The 16,233-nt window shown below is 34.8% G+C and overlaps 1 protein-coding gene across 1 annotated transcript in view; it reads left to right on the forward strand.

The window, feature by feature from the left end:
• NBEA (neurobeachin) overlaps positions 1-16,233 on the forward strand; it is a 600,762-nt gene that overhangs the window by 497,945 nt on the left and 86,584 nt on the right. Inside the window, exons 43-44 of the mRNA XM_023531608.1 lie at positions 841-956; positions 11,475-11,587. Coding sequence (XP_023387376.1) covers positions 841-956; positions 11,475-11,587 — 229 coding nt within the window. The remainder of the gene's footprint in view (positions 1-840; positions 957-11,474; positions 11,588-16,233) is intronic.

The following is a 16,233-nucleotide window of genomic DNA, read 5'->3' on the forward strand; positions in this document are numbered from 1 at the left end:
TAAGCTATTTAGACATAACTACTTAGTAAACAGAATTCTGTCATGTCACTCCCAGCCCAAGAGAGTGACATGACAGAATTCCTGAGACACTGAGAGTAGCATGAACTGAAGAATTTGGGAACCTCTGTCTTAAGTGGTGACCATTTTAGAAACTCATTAGCCTTATCGTACTTTTACAAATACAGCTGACTTTCGTTATTTTTTGGATAAACACATTGAACCTCCAAAGATTCATAATTTATTCAAATTATCCTGATTACTCCCTTAAGCCATTTCTATATCTCTTCTTCTGAATTCATACATGTTCAAAGTTCCCAACTGTGTGTTTTGTACATCACAAGAAGGACGTGTATTATATGGGTAGAGGCTGTGCACGTGTGCACACTGAGTGTGGAGGCAGGTGGAAAATGTTTAGTGAGGCTGTTGTTATATGAGGTTTAAGTCAAATGTTTATAAGCTTGTTCCTGACTACCTACCTACCTAGCTTCTTAGCATGGGGTAGATTTGCTGTATTGTTTAAAAGCTACTTGGACTTATTTTGAATATGGTTTCACCTTTTTTTGTTTTTATTAACTTTTAAAATGCCCATCTGCAGCCATATTATTCAAATAGGTGTTTTTCATATTGGCGTATCCTGAGTAAATAAATGTCTTCTGTATAACAGAATTTTCGATATTGCTAATATCTACAATTAAAATATATTTTATAATTTATCTAAGAAGGATAGACCATTGATTATTTTAAACTGAATGGTTTCAAATCCAGGTATATAGTTAATACTGAATTTTTAGAAGTCATGAGTGAAAAGAGACTCTTCTGTTGTGGTTTCTTAATTGCTAGGAGGATATCACTGGCCACTCCTCGTCAGCTTTATAAATCTTCCAACATGACTCAGCGCTGGCAAAGAAGGGAAATTTCAAACTTCGAATATCTGATGTTTCTTAATACTATAGCAGGTAAGACATCTCGTTCTTTAATCTCATAGGTTTGTTTTCACCAAAATCTTGGGTAATGTGACTTGATGGAATACATTTTCCTCTTTGGAATTCAAATACAGCATTGGACTAAATATCGAAGCACTCACATTAAATGTTATTAGAAAATGTACAAGCTCGTACCAAGGCTCTAGATGCTTTTATTGTTGAAGAGGCTTTTTCTTGCTCTCCTTCTGCCCTTTTCTTTGCTGACAGCTTTGTCTGAAGGTTTATTAGAGTCAACAAACCATTGCCAGAGAGTGTCTGGAAATAATAATAGGAAAATGTAATTTCACTACTTTGTCATTCTCCACAATAGCAGCCAGACAGGAGAATCACAACGGGATTCTGCCTAGTACAGATGTCACCTGGATTATGGCATGATTAGGTTACAGCATTTTTTTTTCTTAAAATTTTCAAATAAAAATATAAAATCAGATTACATTTCTAAATGATGCGTAGCTGCCATCAACCTCAGCAGTACCATGCCTGTAAATTAAAAGAAGATAGTGTTTCTGTTTTTCTGCTAAATCAGTGGTTGTCAATGGTCTATGAGATTTAAGTATCTCTTTCTTTTTTCCTAAGTTAAACTACAAAAACCCTTATTCGTGTTGAATTACAGAGTTTACTTTTATAAATCAGATGCTACAAAAATTTTTGCATTCAGATGAATTTAAATAACTATTTAAATACATATGCTTAACTATTATTCCTGTTATGAATGACTACTCAGAACCATGAATTTAAAGCTGTGTTCTCTGAATCATAGCTTAAAAGGATTACTATATAATATACTCTGTAAATCTATCATATATGTGTGAGTATAGATGCTATAGGTATATGTTAAATATGAATGATAGATATGTATTAAATATATAGACTGAAACTCATGTTTTTCAACAAAAGAATAAAAATGTTGTTTGAAACGTTTTTGCATTTTAATTATTTAATACATATCGTAACGTATTTGCTAATAGGATACTAGAGGTACGCTCAAAGGACTATTTTATGACATATTAAATCATATTATATATTTTATGTACACATCTCCATTATATACATATATCTTCTGAGATCTTCATGACGTATTTTGTATTTATTCCTATATCGTTACACATAGCGTATTTATCTTAAACCTATTTACTATTTCAAAGACAAAAAGAAAGTGTATACTATTTAATTAGCACATGTTTTTTACATATATAGACAGAAGAAACTTAAATATCTGAAATGTAAACAATTTAGTTTCATTGGCATATTTAGGTAAACAGCAAGACGTAGTAAAAAAGGACACACTTCAATGCCAAGGAAAAAAGAGGTAGAACCTCACATCTGCTGACTTTGTGTAGTGGAGCAGAGGTGCGATTTCAGGTTTTACTGTCTTGGACTTTTAACCTTCAGTAGCCATGTTTAATATGTTTATATCTGTTGTAATAACTGATATGTTTGGTCTCATAGCATCTTAAACTATTGTTTTTAATGTTTTCTTGCTTTTCATATTGTTTTCTTTTTCTCTGGTCATGTAGGTAAATATTTGCCCTTTTTTTAGTGACTTAGGATGTAGGTATCTTGTTATCGATTCTCCTAGAGATATGTTTAATTTTTTTAAAATGCCGTAAAATGTATTTTATTTTTGAACTCAAAAATAAATCAACATTTTTAATCCCTCCTATGTAAGATAAGAACTTTAACTCAATTTACTCCTTATTCATTGCTTATCTTTGTCAATATAACTTACTACCCAGAATCCATATTATTATTAAACTGTCATGTTTTGGAGCTTATATATTTTTGCATAAAAGGACTTCAAACGCTCTATTAAAATTTTCTTGTTGTAAATATAGTATATTATTTTCAGCGACATGAATCTTTACCTGATTTTCGGGAAAATGTTCTCTTTACATTCTTCTGCAGTATTTTTCCATATTCCCCGTATTACGTTCTTTGTTATCTGTTCTTGAGAACTGTCAAGATTCCTTGTCTACCGTATGTCTTAGATGGGCACATGAGCTTTTTCCCTTGACTGTGCTAGCTCTTTGGAGATGTTGGATGTGAAACTAGAAGACAGGGCGATATACCTCACTCCCAGCTCAGTTTCCAGTCGAGCTGGCATTTGTGTTAAACAGTTCTGCGATTCTAAGATGGGATTCTCTCTGTCCCTCTGGATGGACTGTTATCTAGTTCATTGTTCTAAAGGACTCTTCTCGAGTCCATCCCTTCCCACTACATTTTACCTGTGACAGATGTATTTTCCCCAATATGGTACAGTACCACCTATCACCACCACCCACTTCATGCCTGTTGCCTTCTGGCAGTTTCTCTCTCTGTCTAGCTCTAGAAGGATTGCAGTCTGACTAGAGATAACATTGTGATCACTTCTAATGCTGTACCTGAGCACTATCGACTTTTTTCTGGTTGAGACAGTCTTTGGGTTTCTGGGCCAGAGCATGCGGATCATAAGGGGAATTTAAGTGTCTTCTTACTCTCTCATGAATCATCGAGTCTCTTCTATTTGATGACATAAAAGAATGTATAGGCCACTGGATTTTGGTTTTTTTAAAGAATATGTTGGATATTTCCTTGACAATGATTATATCTAAACATTAAAGACTGTCTATTGTGTAGACAGTGAGATAGAAAGAAGTATAAAATAGGGATAGGAACTCAGAACACTTGCAACTAGATGGGTAAATGAAATATACATAAATAAGAGAGCTTTTTAAGACCCCTGATGCGAAATACTGAATGAGTGCTATTAAGAGTGAATGCTGCAAGAGCTAAGCAGAGTGGGGAATCCTAAAACTGTGTTTGTCTGGGGAGGAAAAAGAGCAAAAAGTTTTACAAATTTCTACCAGTCAGATATGTGTAATATGTTCAGTGGACTTGAGTATCGTATCTTGGCTGAAGCAAAGAACAATAGGAGATAATATTGGAGCTGTAAGTAAGAACCAGATTGTAAGAGCCTGATCTTAGACTTTGAAGGGTCAGGATCATTTTGGAGTAGAGGGGAACACAATATGGAGTTTTAGGAAAATTAAACTGATAACCGTGTATGACACGAATTGGAAATGAGATAGCTTAAAGTTAGCGAGAACTGTTAGAAGAGTATAACAGGACTCTAGATGTGAAGTCAGTGTGTCCATCCTTTCAGTAAGTACGTGCTGAACACACACTCCATTTGGCACTGATCCTACAGAGGAAGTAGAGTGTAGTCTCTGCCTTTGAAGAGATCATAGTATACTCGGGAAAACATACATATACACCAGAAATTCCAGGAAAAGGTGATAATTATTTATTATGACGGGAGGATGTACAAAGTCATTTGGAGTCACAGGTTTGGAAGGCATATTACTTATAACCAAGAGATCAGAAAAACCTTCTCATAGGCAACATTTAAATTGGAAATTGAAATACGAGTAAGCATTCGCTAGAAAGTAAGCAGGGAGCATTGCAAGAAAAAGGAAAATGTGGAGTGAAGAGTTGGATTAGAGTAATGGAAGCAGATATGTCAAAAGAGAGAGAGAGAGAGAGAGAGAGAGAGACATAAATGACACTATATACAATGTCATTATACAAAAAGTAGAGGTCACTGTAACAGGCCCAGGCAAATTGGTTGGCAAAGTGTCCCCTGACCTGCAGTATCTGTATCACCTGAGGACTTATGAGAGATGTAAATTCTCAGACTCCTCAAACCTACTGAATCAGAAACTCTGGGAGTGGGGCCCAAACATTTTCATTTTAGCAAGGCTTCTAGGTGGTTCTGATGTATAAAGTTTGAGCACCATTGCTCGAGTCCTTTAAGAGCTAACTATTGGAACAATATTTGCATGTAAAGACATTTAGTACAAGAAAGCATGCAATTAAGTGCCATCACCTGTAATAAAAGTTAAGAGAAGTCAGAGATGAGGAGATAGACAGGCTAATCAAGGGAAGCCTCATAGAAAAGATGGGCTTTAAATTAACTCTTAAAGGATTTCGTCATACATAATTATCCAGGCAAACTGAAAGTATATGGAAGTAGAATGACAGTTGGAAAAACTTATGAATATAAACATCCTGAGCTGCTGTCCCTGGGTGTAATCCCACTGATACTTCCCTCGCCATCATCCTGAAGTTTGCAGGAGTGCCGGCTTGTCCTGAGCAGCTGCATTAAAGATTTGGGTGATGGTTTTATGGAGAAGCTTCACTAAAGCCCGTCAGGGAAGTAATTAGAATTGCCTGTTTTTTTCCAATTTGTGGAGAATACTGTGTATCCAGTTATCTCTTCTGTTGGGATACTTTTCAGAGTTCTTTAAGGGTCCTGGAATAAACGACAGAATAAAGATGTCAGACCGTCCAATATCACTTTTACTAGCACAGGTTCCACTAAATTATCATGTTGTCACATAGCATGGTTTCAACAATATGGTTATTGTTCAGTAAATGTTTATGTCAATCAATTGAAACTTAAAATTTATCATTTTTTGACAGGATGTTAGTATTCTTATTGACAAATTTACTGAGTAGATCAAAGCCAAGAAATAGTTGGTTTGTATCTTACCATACTCTTTTTTAAACATTTTTTTAATTATTCCTAATATCGAAATTCAGAAAAAAATATTATTCTTATTATTTCTTTGTTTAGCTTTATTATTCTTGAAACGTTTCTTTAATATTAATGTCAACATTCAGAAAAAAATAGTAAATTATTGTTAACATTTATTGAGTAATTACAGTGTTCTAAACATCATTCTAAGTGCTTTATATGTGTTTATTCATTCAGTCCCAACAGTAACCCAAGTTTTAGATTCTGTTCTTGTCCCTGTTTCACAGGTGAGGTAATAAGGTACAGAGAAGTTAAGTAACTTCCCCAAGTCGGGCTGCTGGTCAGTGATGGAGTCAGGATTCTAAGGCAGGTTGTTTGGCTCTCGAGCGTCACTCAGTCGCTGTCTGGCCAGCTGCAGGTAGCCATGACGCCATTCAGTTTTCCTGCTCGTCATCAGCTTTACTCTATTAACTGCTTTAAAAACCCAAACGAGTAATGATTTTAAACAATTTCATCAAAAGAAGCTTTCGAAGTTCATTTACAGTCGTGACTTTTGTAGCTACTAGAAGTAGACCTGGAATTACCGTCTCTGAGATAGAACCTGGTACTATTTTTGGCCAGGTGTCAGGTCAGAAGAGCAGACTGTGAGACGTAGATGTGTTTGCAGGAAGTTTCTCGGAGAGTCCCTTTGGGACCAACATCTGTAGGGGAGTGAAGAAAGTAGAAGTGGGCAGAAGGCTAAATCAAACCCCAAGGCAGCATAGGTCTCAGCAGATCCCCCAGGGAGCCAGATGCTGGGGTGACGGTCAGCGCTGTCTTGCCTTGCGGTGGGGGCCAGACTTCCTTACCTCCACTCTGCAATCAGTAGGTGGAGGTGCACCTGGGGTGGTGATGGTGGCTACTCCTGAGCACCACCAGCCACAATACCAGCAACGTAGCCGCCACCCCAGCATCCAGGGTCCTGGCGGTTCTCACGATCACCTGGAGGGCTTGCTGAAGCACAGATCACGGGGCCCCATCTCCAGAGACCCTGATTCAGAATTTGCATTTCCAGCAAGGCTCTAGTGATGCTGCTGCCACTGTCCAGGATCCGCACTTTGAGAACCACTGCATCCACATCCACATTCTTTAAAAGACATATCTAGTAATGACTGTATTGTCTGTAGCGCTCACATCTTCTATAGCATTGTCTGTGTCACACATTTTGGCACTTATGATAGTGTGTCCATAGCATTTTATGTCTGTATCTCATCTTTCCAATGAGATTATGAGGTCACTAAGAAAAAAAAGTTTTGCTCAGTAGATACCCATCGAATTGAACTGAATTAACATTTATGCTTTGTGTTTGCATGCTTTTGTGATCTATTCAGTAGAATTACTGAGTGAGAGATTCTTTCAATTCCCTGGATTAAAGAGAAGAGTTACAGAATTAGAATGTGATTGAGAAGATGAAAACAATCTTCTCTGGCTTCACATTTTAAAACATATAGGTCAATGTGATTTAATAAATTTATGTTTATTAAAAGACGATTTACTGTCTTACACCCCCAGATTTATCTCTTTTTTCTAAACTATTATTTTAACATGAAATGCAAAGTACATTTTATGATACATTCCTTGCTCTTCATTTTTTCGAGGTCTGTCATACTCGACCGATTTTGCTTTTCTCTTTTCTAGATGCTTTTAAAAATAAGACTGTGAATCATACGGCAACAGTGTATGAGTATTAATGCATTACTGGTTTTTAGACTCTCATGTGACGTGTATATAAACATAATTGCATTTTACTATATGTATATAATTGCATATTTTACTATATGCATATAAATTTTGCAAAGATACTTTACATAATAAAAGAAGTTTGTCAAATATTCAGAAAACATGGTTTTTTAAAAGACACCTAAAAGCCCATGAGTGTTTTCATGGCCTTTATTTTGTTCTGTTTATTAACTTAATAAGTACTCATTGTAGAAAATTAGAAATATAGAAAATTATAATTTAAAAAATTAGATCACTGATAAGCATAGCCATAAATATCAGAGTTAACATTTTGGTGGTTTTTTCTCTTCCTCTTTTTCTGTTTCTGTACGTGGCACATTGTCGGGAACCTGCTACATACATAGGGTCAGATCCTACTTTTCATTAAATATTCTTTAAAATATCCTTTAACTTTTCATAATTTTTAAAACTGTATGAAAGTCTAACTTAGGACTGTGGTATAACTTATTTCACTATTTTGTAACCCATGTGGGTTTTTTTTCGTTTTCAAAGAATATTAAGTTTTGGAAAATTATGTAGATGAATTTTAATGATGCCTAGAGTTGGACTAAAAATGTGATTTCAACCTCTAATTCCTAGAGCTGACCTGATTTCTGTTCATTATGTTCTGAAAGGTACAACCTACGCCTCATTTTATACCTTATTAGATACTATGAACAAGATGTTAAAATCTGGCATTCTCGCTTAAAAAAAAAAAACACAACAGAATGATTGCTAACATAGCTTCATGTAAATGATCCCGTTAGGTTTGAGAATTTTTAAAAGGTTTTTGAGTTGTTTTTCATATGATCAGCTAATGAATTCAGCACAACTTCCCCAACCCCAACCTTTTTCTCCTGTTTAGCATTTTCCACTTTTTTACTCTGTGATGTACAAGCCCTCCCTGGTTAATTATGTATATATTTAGCTACTGCATGTGTTGGGCTTATTATTGTCATCTAATTAGATGTAACTTGAACTGCTTGCTTCTAGAAAAATCATTAAAAATTCTTTCCTAATGACCTAGAGATGACAAAATGTCTGTAAAGTGTGAAGAAGCAGACAAGCACAGGAATATCGCTCTTAAAGAGTGTTAATCCAGATGCTGCAATCATCTAATTAAACAATATTTTGCTGTCATTAACATTTTCACCAAGGAATTGCAGTTATAATTTCTTTGTCAGCTGTCTCTAGATCACTTTACCTTCAAAACGAAAGTGCCATATAAAAACATTAAATTGGATGGTTTAATTAAAAAGTTTTTTTTTTTTTTTAAGTGAAGAAATATATCCGGTATTTCTGAGATCTCATTTACTGTGCTTCACTTTTATTGTTTGAGTAGATTAGTGTCATAGGCTTGCAATATTTAATATCCATCATCTAAGATAAATCCTTATAAGCATAGTTAGTAAAAAAAAAAAAAATCTGTACTTATTACCGCTGGAAAAGAAAATACAGAAATACTCTACCAATAATAGCACAAGGTTATTTACTAAATTTAAGTTCTTCTAAAAAAATTTAAAACCAGAACAATTGATAAATAAATACCTAGAAGTGCCAGAACCTAACAGGTATTACTTTGGAATTATTTTACTTCTTTGCTTAATATAGGAAACAGTATTTATTTTTCATTTCATAGCATTCAGTAAATTAATTAAAGTAATAATGTTAACACACGGCTAAAACTTATGAATGCAAAATCCCAGAGTACCATTTAATCATCCTTTTTTGTTCATGTGGTTTTTAAACATATCAAATTTTTAATTCAAGTCAAAAATAAATACGGAATGCCCATGTTGCAAGGCTTTTATGTAGAAATTTTTATTTTAAAAAGTTCGAATGTGATTATGTAAGTATATTTATTTATAAAGTTCATTATATTTATTAGAATTAAAAAGGAGCTATAAGCTTTAGTAATTTAAAAATTAAATTTTCCTTAACGGTTATTTTTAAAGAATCTTCCAAAGATTATTAAAAGTAAGTTGCAAAAAAATATAGGACAGACCAATTGCCATACTCCATGATTATTAGCATCTGTCAGCTTTTACTGTATGTTAAAGATGATGCTTTCTTTTCTTTGTATTTTTTCCAAAAATACCTTTATATCTTTTCCTGCATTAGAATCATTTCTATTAAAAGGCTAGTGTCTTTAAATATGGTCTCTTTTTATGCTATTTGTGTTTATATGTTACATTTAATGTAAACTGGCTTTTTACTTATTTTATTTTGATAGTTTTTTCCCTCAGTATATAAGTTATAAAACTTCATCAGAAAATTTAAAAGCAATTACGGTATCTAATTTTTAGCTATTGATTGATTTATATAAGTAATATAAATATATCTTTTATAAATATCACCATTATTCTATAAAAATACACTTAGTTACTGGGAGACCTATTTTTCATTAAAATCTATAGATTTTTTAAGTCGAATAGTAACCCAGAAAATGGTAGAGCACTGAATATGCCATGGGCCCAGTTAGAATCCCAGAAATAGCTCTGCGTAGCCAATCTAGACTGTGTATATACCTGTATAGAAAAAGTACTGAGAGTAATCAGTTGTCCTAAGTTCTAACTTTAAAATTTGAGAATCTCACACTGTGTATTTTACAATGACAGTGCTTTAGCAGAACGTTTTCATGTACAGAAGACTTTAGTAAAGGTTCCACATTATTGTTTATTCTCGGTAGTGTTATTCTTCATAGTACACTTACAGACATAGAGCAGGCACACCCATCGGCCGAGCTGTCTAGCTGCAGGCATTGCCTTCCAGTTTAATGTGAAGTTCTCAGTACAACTTCCAGGAAATGCAAAACGGAAGCAACTCTGCTTTCTGTCAGTTACCTACATACGATATACACCTATATCAGTCTGTATTTAAAAGCAGTATGGAGTTTTATTGTCGAATGCAGAGGTTGTTATACTAAATGGTCACCCAACAAATGTTTACTAAATGAATTAATTAATTGGATTTGATGCTTGTAATAATTAGCAGATTTAGTTCTTCCTCAGATTGAGGCTTGTTTTTCCTGTTGCACAGTCACATTCACCAATTGCTCTGAGAGTGGGTATCATTTAATGTCACGCCTTGATGATGAAGAAGACAATGTATGCACATCTGTGTTACTGTTATGCTGTATTAGTGTAAATATCAGGGAAATATAGCTACTTTGTATGAATTTGAATGGAAATCTAGAAAGTTACTTATGATTAGATCATAACGCAATTTTACAAAATATAATCTTATTCAACAAAAGTTTTCTTTGGACCCTGTTTCTTTAATAGTGATTCTCTTAATTTCATTGGATTATATTTTATTTCAGTACCAGTTTATGAAGGTGACCCAGTGCTGTGCTTTTCGTAAACTTTCCACATTCCCACTATACTTCAGCATCCTACCTGAAATACTTAAATTATTCTATCAAAAAAAAAAAAAAATCCAGCAGCTCTTCACTGAAATGAAACAGCATAATACAAAAAAATAAAAATAAAAACAAAAAATTCATGGACTTAAAGGAGTGAAAAATATGTATATGACATTTGCCTCTGTACTTATTCATACTGGCTTCAGAGTACTTCTGTTAACTTGCAAATTCTCTCCATTGATTTTTGTTATAAGCTTAACATAGTATTATTCATACTGACAATATAACTTCTAGATATACATTTATTACGATAGAAGACTATCACATAACCTACAGCTATGTAGGTCAGCAAGGTGACCTCCTTCATGATCACTTCCAGGGTCCCTGGCAGACAAGGCTCTGCTTCCAACATGGCAGCAGTATCTTCATCATAGTCAGCAGAAGAGAAATGGAAAGTGGAGGCAGCCATGTAGCAAGCCGCAGTGGGCCAGGCCTGGAGGTGCACGTCACATCATGTTCTGTAGATTAGAACTAATTTCCGTGGCCACAGCTACTTGTAAGGGAAGCTGAGAAGTGTGGGGTAGCCCACAAGAAAAGAGAAAGCAATTATGATAAAGAGCTAGCATCTTAACACAAGCTTGTATTATAAAAAAGTGATCGTAGTTATTAATTATTATTGAGTGAATTTGCTTGAAACACGTTATGAGTGCTTTTGATTAAATAACTACATATTCAACAAACAAAAGAGTTACTTTTCTTCTGAAATTCAATAGTTGCCTTATCTATTATTATGAGAATAAGAACAATTTCATAAGCAGTCACTGGGTTATCATTTTCTCTTTTTCTTTTCTAGGACGGACGTATAATGATCTGAACCAATACCCGGTTTTTCCATGGGTTTTAACAAACTATGAATCAGAAGAATTGGACTTGACTCTTCCAGGAAACTTCAGGGATCTATCAAAGGTGAGCTAAATATATAGAAGTCAGTTTTCTTCGTAAGACTGTGTTCTAAAAGCATTTCTACCCGATCATATGTATTCAGTTAATGTTTAAATGACAGCAAACCTGGTTGTCTTTTGTAATTAGCGTCTTAATTTCATCAGTTCTTAGCATAGGAACTAAGCTGCGAGAAGACAGACTAGCACTAGTATAGGGAAAACGAAATGGATATTTGAGAAAGAGCAGATGTAGGGAGAGGTTGCTCAGATATCCTAGGTTTTAAAGGTCACGGAAAAGAAACCTGAAATTAGTACAAAATGTAATAGCAAATCATTTCTGTGATGCATTCATTAAGTGATAAGGCATGTTGTCTTGACTGTAACACACACGCGCACCACATTGTAAGGGAGCTTAATAGTGCAAAGAATGGAGCACAGCAATTTATCGAGGATCTGGTAAGATACGAGAGCGAACGTGTGTCTCCAAAACTGGGAAGAAAAAAATGCATAATGGGAGATGAGAATGAAAAACATGTCTTTGGTTAGTTCACCTCGTTTGTCCAGAGGAAACTTAAGTGGATACTGAACTCCTTGAAGTACAGTGAAGAGCTAGGAACTAAGCCCAAAAAGCTTCTTTATGGGCTAAAATAATCTCAGAGCCAGACCCTAAAGATTATGTACTTTAGCCATATTAAGGCTCCACCCACTCACTCTGAATTTCTCTCTTTTCTGCCATTTTGGTTGTCTGATTGAACGTCCCACAGTCGATTAAAAGGCATGTGTGCATGCATTTGATTTTGGTTGGGGTAGGGTTGAGGAGCTTGTGGCCAGGGGAGCATAAGCCCTGTGAGTCCAGGACACTCATGGCAACCAATTTAAAATTAATCCAGATTGTTTTTCACTCAACATACCTTCTGTCGCCTCTTTTCTCGAGAGCCTTTGAAAACTAGATCTGCCCAAGTTGACGTTCCGTATCCCACTACTTACTAGTTCTGTGAGCTGAAACCACTTTCTCATAGCCCGTTTCCTCATTTGTAATATGACAGTAATAATACTGTCCTACCCCATACAGTTGTAAAGATGAAATAGTGTGTGTGCAAAGACAGTAAGTAACGGTACTTGATACGTGGAGGCCCTTCGTAAATATTAGCTATTATTATTCCACATGGAATATTTCTTAGCCTGACTACTCATTTTCACATATTATCTGTCCTTCACTGTCTAATGCTTCTATTTTATGTGAATCTCTTATCAAATCTTAGTTGCTAGCTCATTGCTAATTTTAGTTATGATATTATAGGTAGTAAAGGGACCTAAGAGATCAGTTTCCCCAGTATCTTACAGAGTCACACAGCTGGTTAAAAAAAAAAAAAAAAGTCAGCAATTGAATTCCACTTTGGCTGCAAATATAGTAATTTTCCCAGTGTAATTGAACAAAAGCCTTGAACTATTTACCATGTGCAAGTGATTATTCAGACTGGGGTAGATAGAAGCATTATAATTCATGGGGCCTGTCCTCCAGGAGCAAATCTAGTTACAGATGACCTAAATAACAAAACCATTCTCGACAAATTAAATAATAAGTATACCATATTACATAGAGAGAAGTACATGAGGGGTAGTAAAGAGTGGCTAGGAACCAGAACTCTGGAGCCAGACTGCCGATTCGAATCCTTATTCTGCCTTTTACTGGCTTTGGGGCCTTAAGCAAGGGTATTTGATTTCTCTGTGCCTCAGTTTCTTCCCTTGTATAAAAAGGACAATAATATTAGGGTTGTTGTGAGGGTTTCAAGGTTGATAAGTGAAAGAACTTAGAATAGCGCCTGGCATATCAGCATTAGCTAATACTATAGTAAATATAAGATAATATAGTAAATCATTGACATAGGCCGTATACTTTGAATTGTCTTTCAAATAATGATGATAAATATATACTGTTACTTCTGTATTAGAATTAGAACGTTTGAAGGGTATGTATTTTTGACATGACTTGCCAAGGTTGAAGTATAACCTTTGAGTGTAAAACAAAACCAAACTAACTTATCAATGTGAGGATGAAAACTGTTAAACTCGTTCCTTAAACAGAATAATGTTTTATTTAACATTAAGTGAATGGCCATTATGTAACAGATACTATGAAACATATATATAAAATTTAAAGGTACATTCTCAAATAGCATGATACATAATATTAAAACCTCATGACCCGACTACCACTATGGCTATTTTAGAGTATTTTTATGACAGCGAAGAGTGGCCTTTATTTTTGAAATCAACTGGGATATCGTGGTGAAAGGAAGCTTATAGACCAAGGTGTCTTTCTTTCCTCCATTTATTTATTCGTTCTTTCAGTAATTCAGTCAACAAACATTTATCACACATTCGCTATGTGTCAGGCCCTAAGCTAGGTGGAAGCGTGCACAGGAGTTAATAAAACAGACATAGTTGCAGACTTCTTGGAAAGAGTTCAGTCTAAAGCTGAAACAAAACTCGGACAGTTACCAGAAGTCAGTGAAGCCAGCATTTGTGACAATAGGTTTAATTAGAGAGTGCCCATTCAGCTACTCTAATTATTGGACTCAAATGTTCTTGAAACACTATCCTAACCAAAGAAAATATGGCCTTGATTAACATGGATTATAGAAGATACGTGGTAAAATATTTGCTAGTAATTATAGATTTTTTTTGTCTATGTAAAAAAGATGAGATCAATTAAATCAAGAAATCACTATTTCTGATGTAACTAGAATAGATAAATATTCTTCAAGTTTTTAAACGTTATCTGTTTGACATTCCTTTTGGCATAACTATTTCCTTTGTGACTCACATGTGCCCTCCTAATTGTACATAGTGTTAATAGTTAGAGGAGGTAAACAGACCGAGCCTAAATAAGTTAGGCAACATGAATACTAACGGTTCTTTGGTGCAAACATGGAGTCCTTCATTTCGTGAACATTTGAAACCACGAGCTCTTAAAAGATAGATAGCTTTTTCTTCCAATTCTACTCTTTTCCATGCTTTAGCAATTTGGTCTTTATATTCTGTCGTATTAACATGATAGGAAAATGTTAGCAAATTAAAGCCCTTTGATATCTTAATAAATTACTCTCGCATTGTTTCCATGCTTCATTGAATTTCTTAATAGGAACTTCTTACAAATGGGCTAGAAACCCAAGACTTTCCTGTATAAGAATCATTAATAAACAGGATTTTAATGTGTGAAAATATATCATATTATATGCCTAATGGGAAAATGACATTTGAAGTATAGTAATATAATTGGAAGAAAAAAAAACTACTAATGATGCAATATTTTTTAGTGAAGAAATGACCACTAAGGAGCACCTGAAATCCTTGTACTTTTAATTAATATTGCAAATGAAAAATTTTAATAGAGAGTTTGTTACTTTTTAAAAGATCAAGGAAGAATTGGAGCATTTGAATGGTATCATTAACCGGGAACATTCTAAAAGATCTCTAACAACAAGAGAAGTTTTTCCTAAACAAAGATTGGGATTCAAGTAGTAATTCCTAGCAGTAAATAATTCTAGAATTTATTTCAGTAAATAACAAATAATGTTTATATTCTTTACAGAATAAAAAATTAAGATGCTATGAAATGAACAGTCCTAAAGAAATTGAAATTTTATTTTTCTTTCTTTATACCCCTACATAACACTGGCTTCATGAAATTCTATGTTATATAAGTTAAGACTTTTGAATGAAAGCTTCAGACAACCCAGCTCAAATTAGCTTGATAATAAAGCAATGATATGGGTTCTTATTGGTTCTTATAACTGAAAAATTCAGAGGAAGGTTTAGTTTTCAGCAAGATTTTCTCAAGTGACGCGGACAATGCCACCGAGTACCTTGCTCTTTCCATCACTCCGTTCTGCCGTCCCAACCGTCGGAATGGCCTCCAGTAACCCCAAGCGCTCCCTTTATTGGCAGAATGGCTGTAACAGTTCCAGACCTCACATCATACTACCCAAAGGAAGAGCGCACCTTACCAAGTAGCTCTCACGAAAGACAGAAGAAACCTCTTTCCCAGAAATCCCAGACAATGTCTCCGCCTGCATCACTGGTGCTGCTTCAGAGGGATGGAATATGTTCATTAGAGATGAGCTAAGCCAGTCATTTCCCATGATTGGAGCTCGAGGTAGAGTCAGGATCACCCGAGGCCCTGTCTAAGAAGACTAGGGTGAGAGCTGCCCAGAGGAAAGTTGGATTCTTGTTCCCTAAAGAAAGTGGGTTTGACACTTATATAAAGTGTCAGATAGTGTATCTGAGAATTTCTTCTTTATGATTTATATAATCTAGAGAATAGTGAATAAATTTCAGGTTGGTATACACATAACAATACATAATAGCTTTGTAAGGTGATATTAGGAGGGCTTTATAGCCCCAACTCCCAAGGAATATTCATTGGTTATGAGAGGAAAAAACCAATAGGCAGTAGGTTGATTATTACATACATACAGTTATAATATATGCACATTAAGTGGAGTCAGGATAAATTTACCATAAAGCTAATGAAGCTAAAACTTCAAAGCCCCTCAAATCTCAGGGACTTCTTCTCATGCCATGCTCCTAACTTTGTTCATAGTTTTATGTTCATTTTCTTAAAGAGCCCCACCTCCTACAAATTGCTTGTGTGTCGCCAAACCTGGA

Source organism: Pteropus vampyrus, unplaced genomic scaffold (assembly GCF_000151845.1).
Source record: "Pteropus vampyrus isolate Shadow unplaced genomic scaffold, Pvam_2.0 Scaffold71, whole genome shotgun sequence".
Taxonomy (NCBI): Eukaryota; Metazoa; Chordata; class Mammalia; order Chiroptera; family Pteropodidae; genus Pteropus; species Pteropus vampyrus.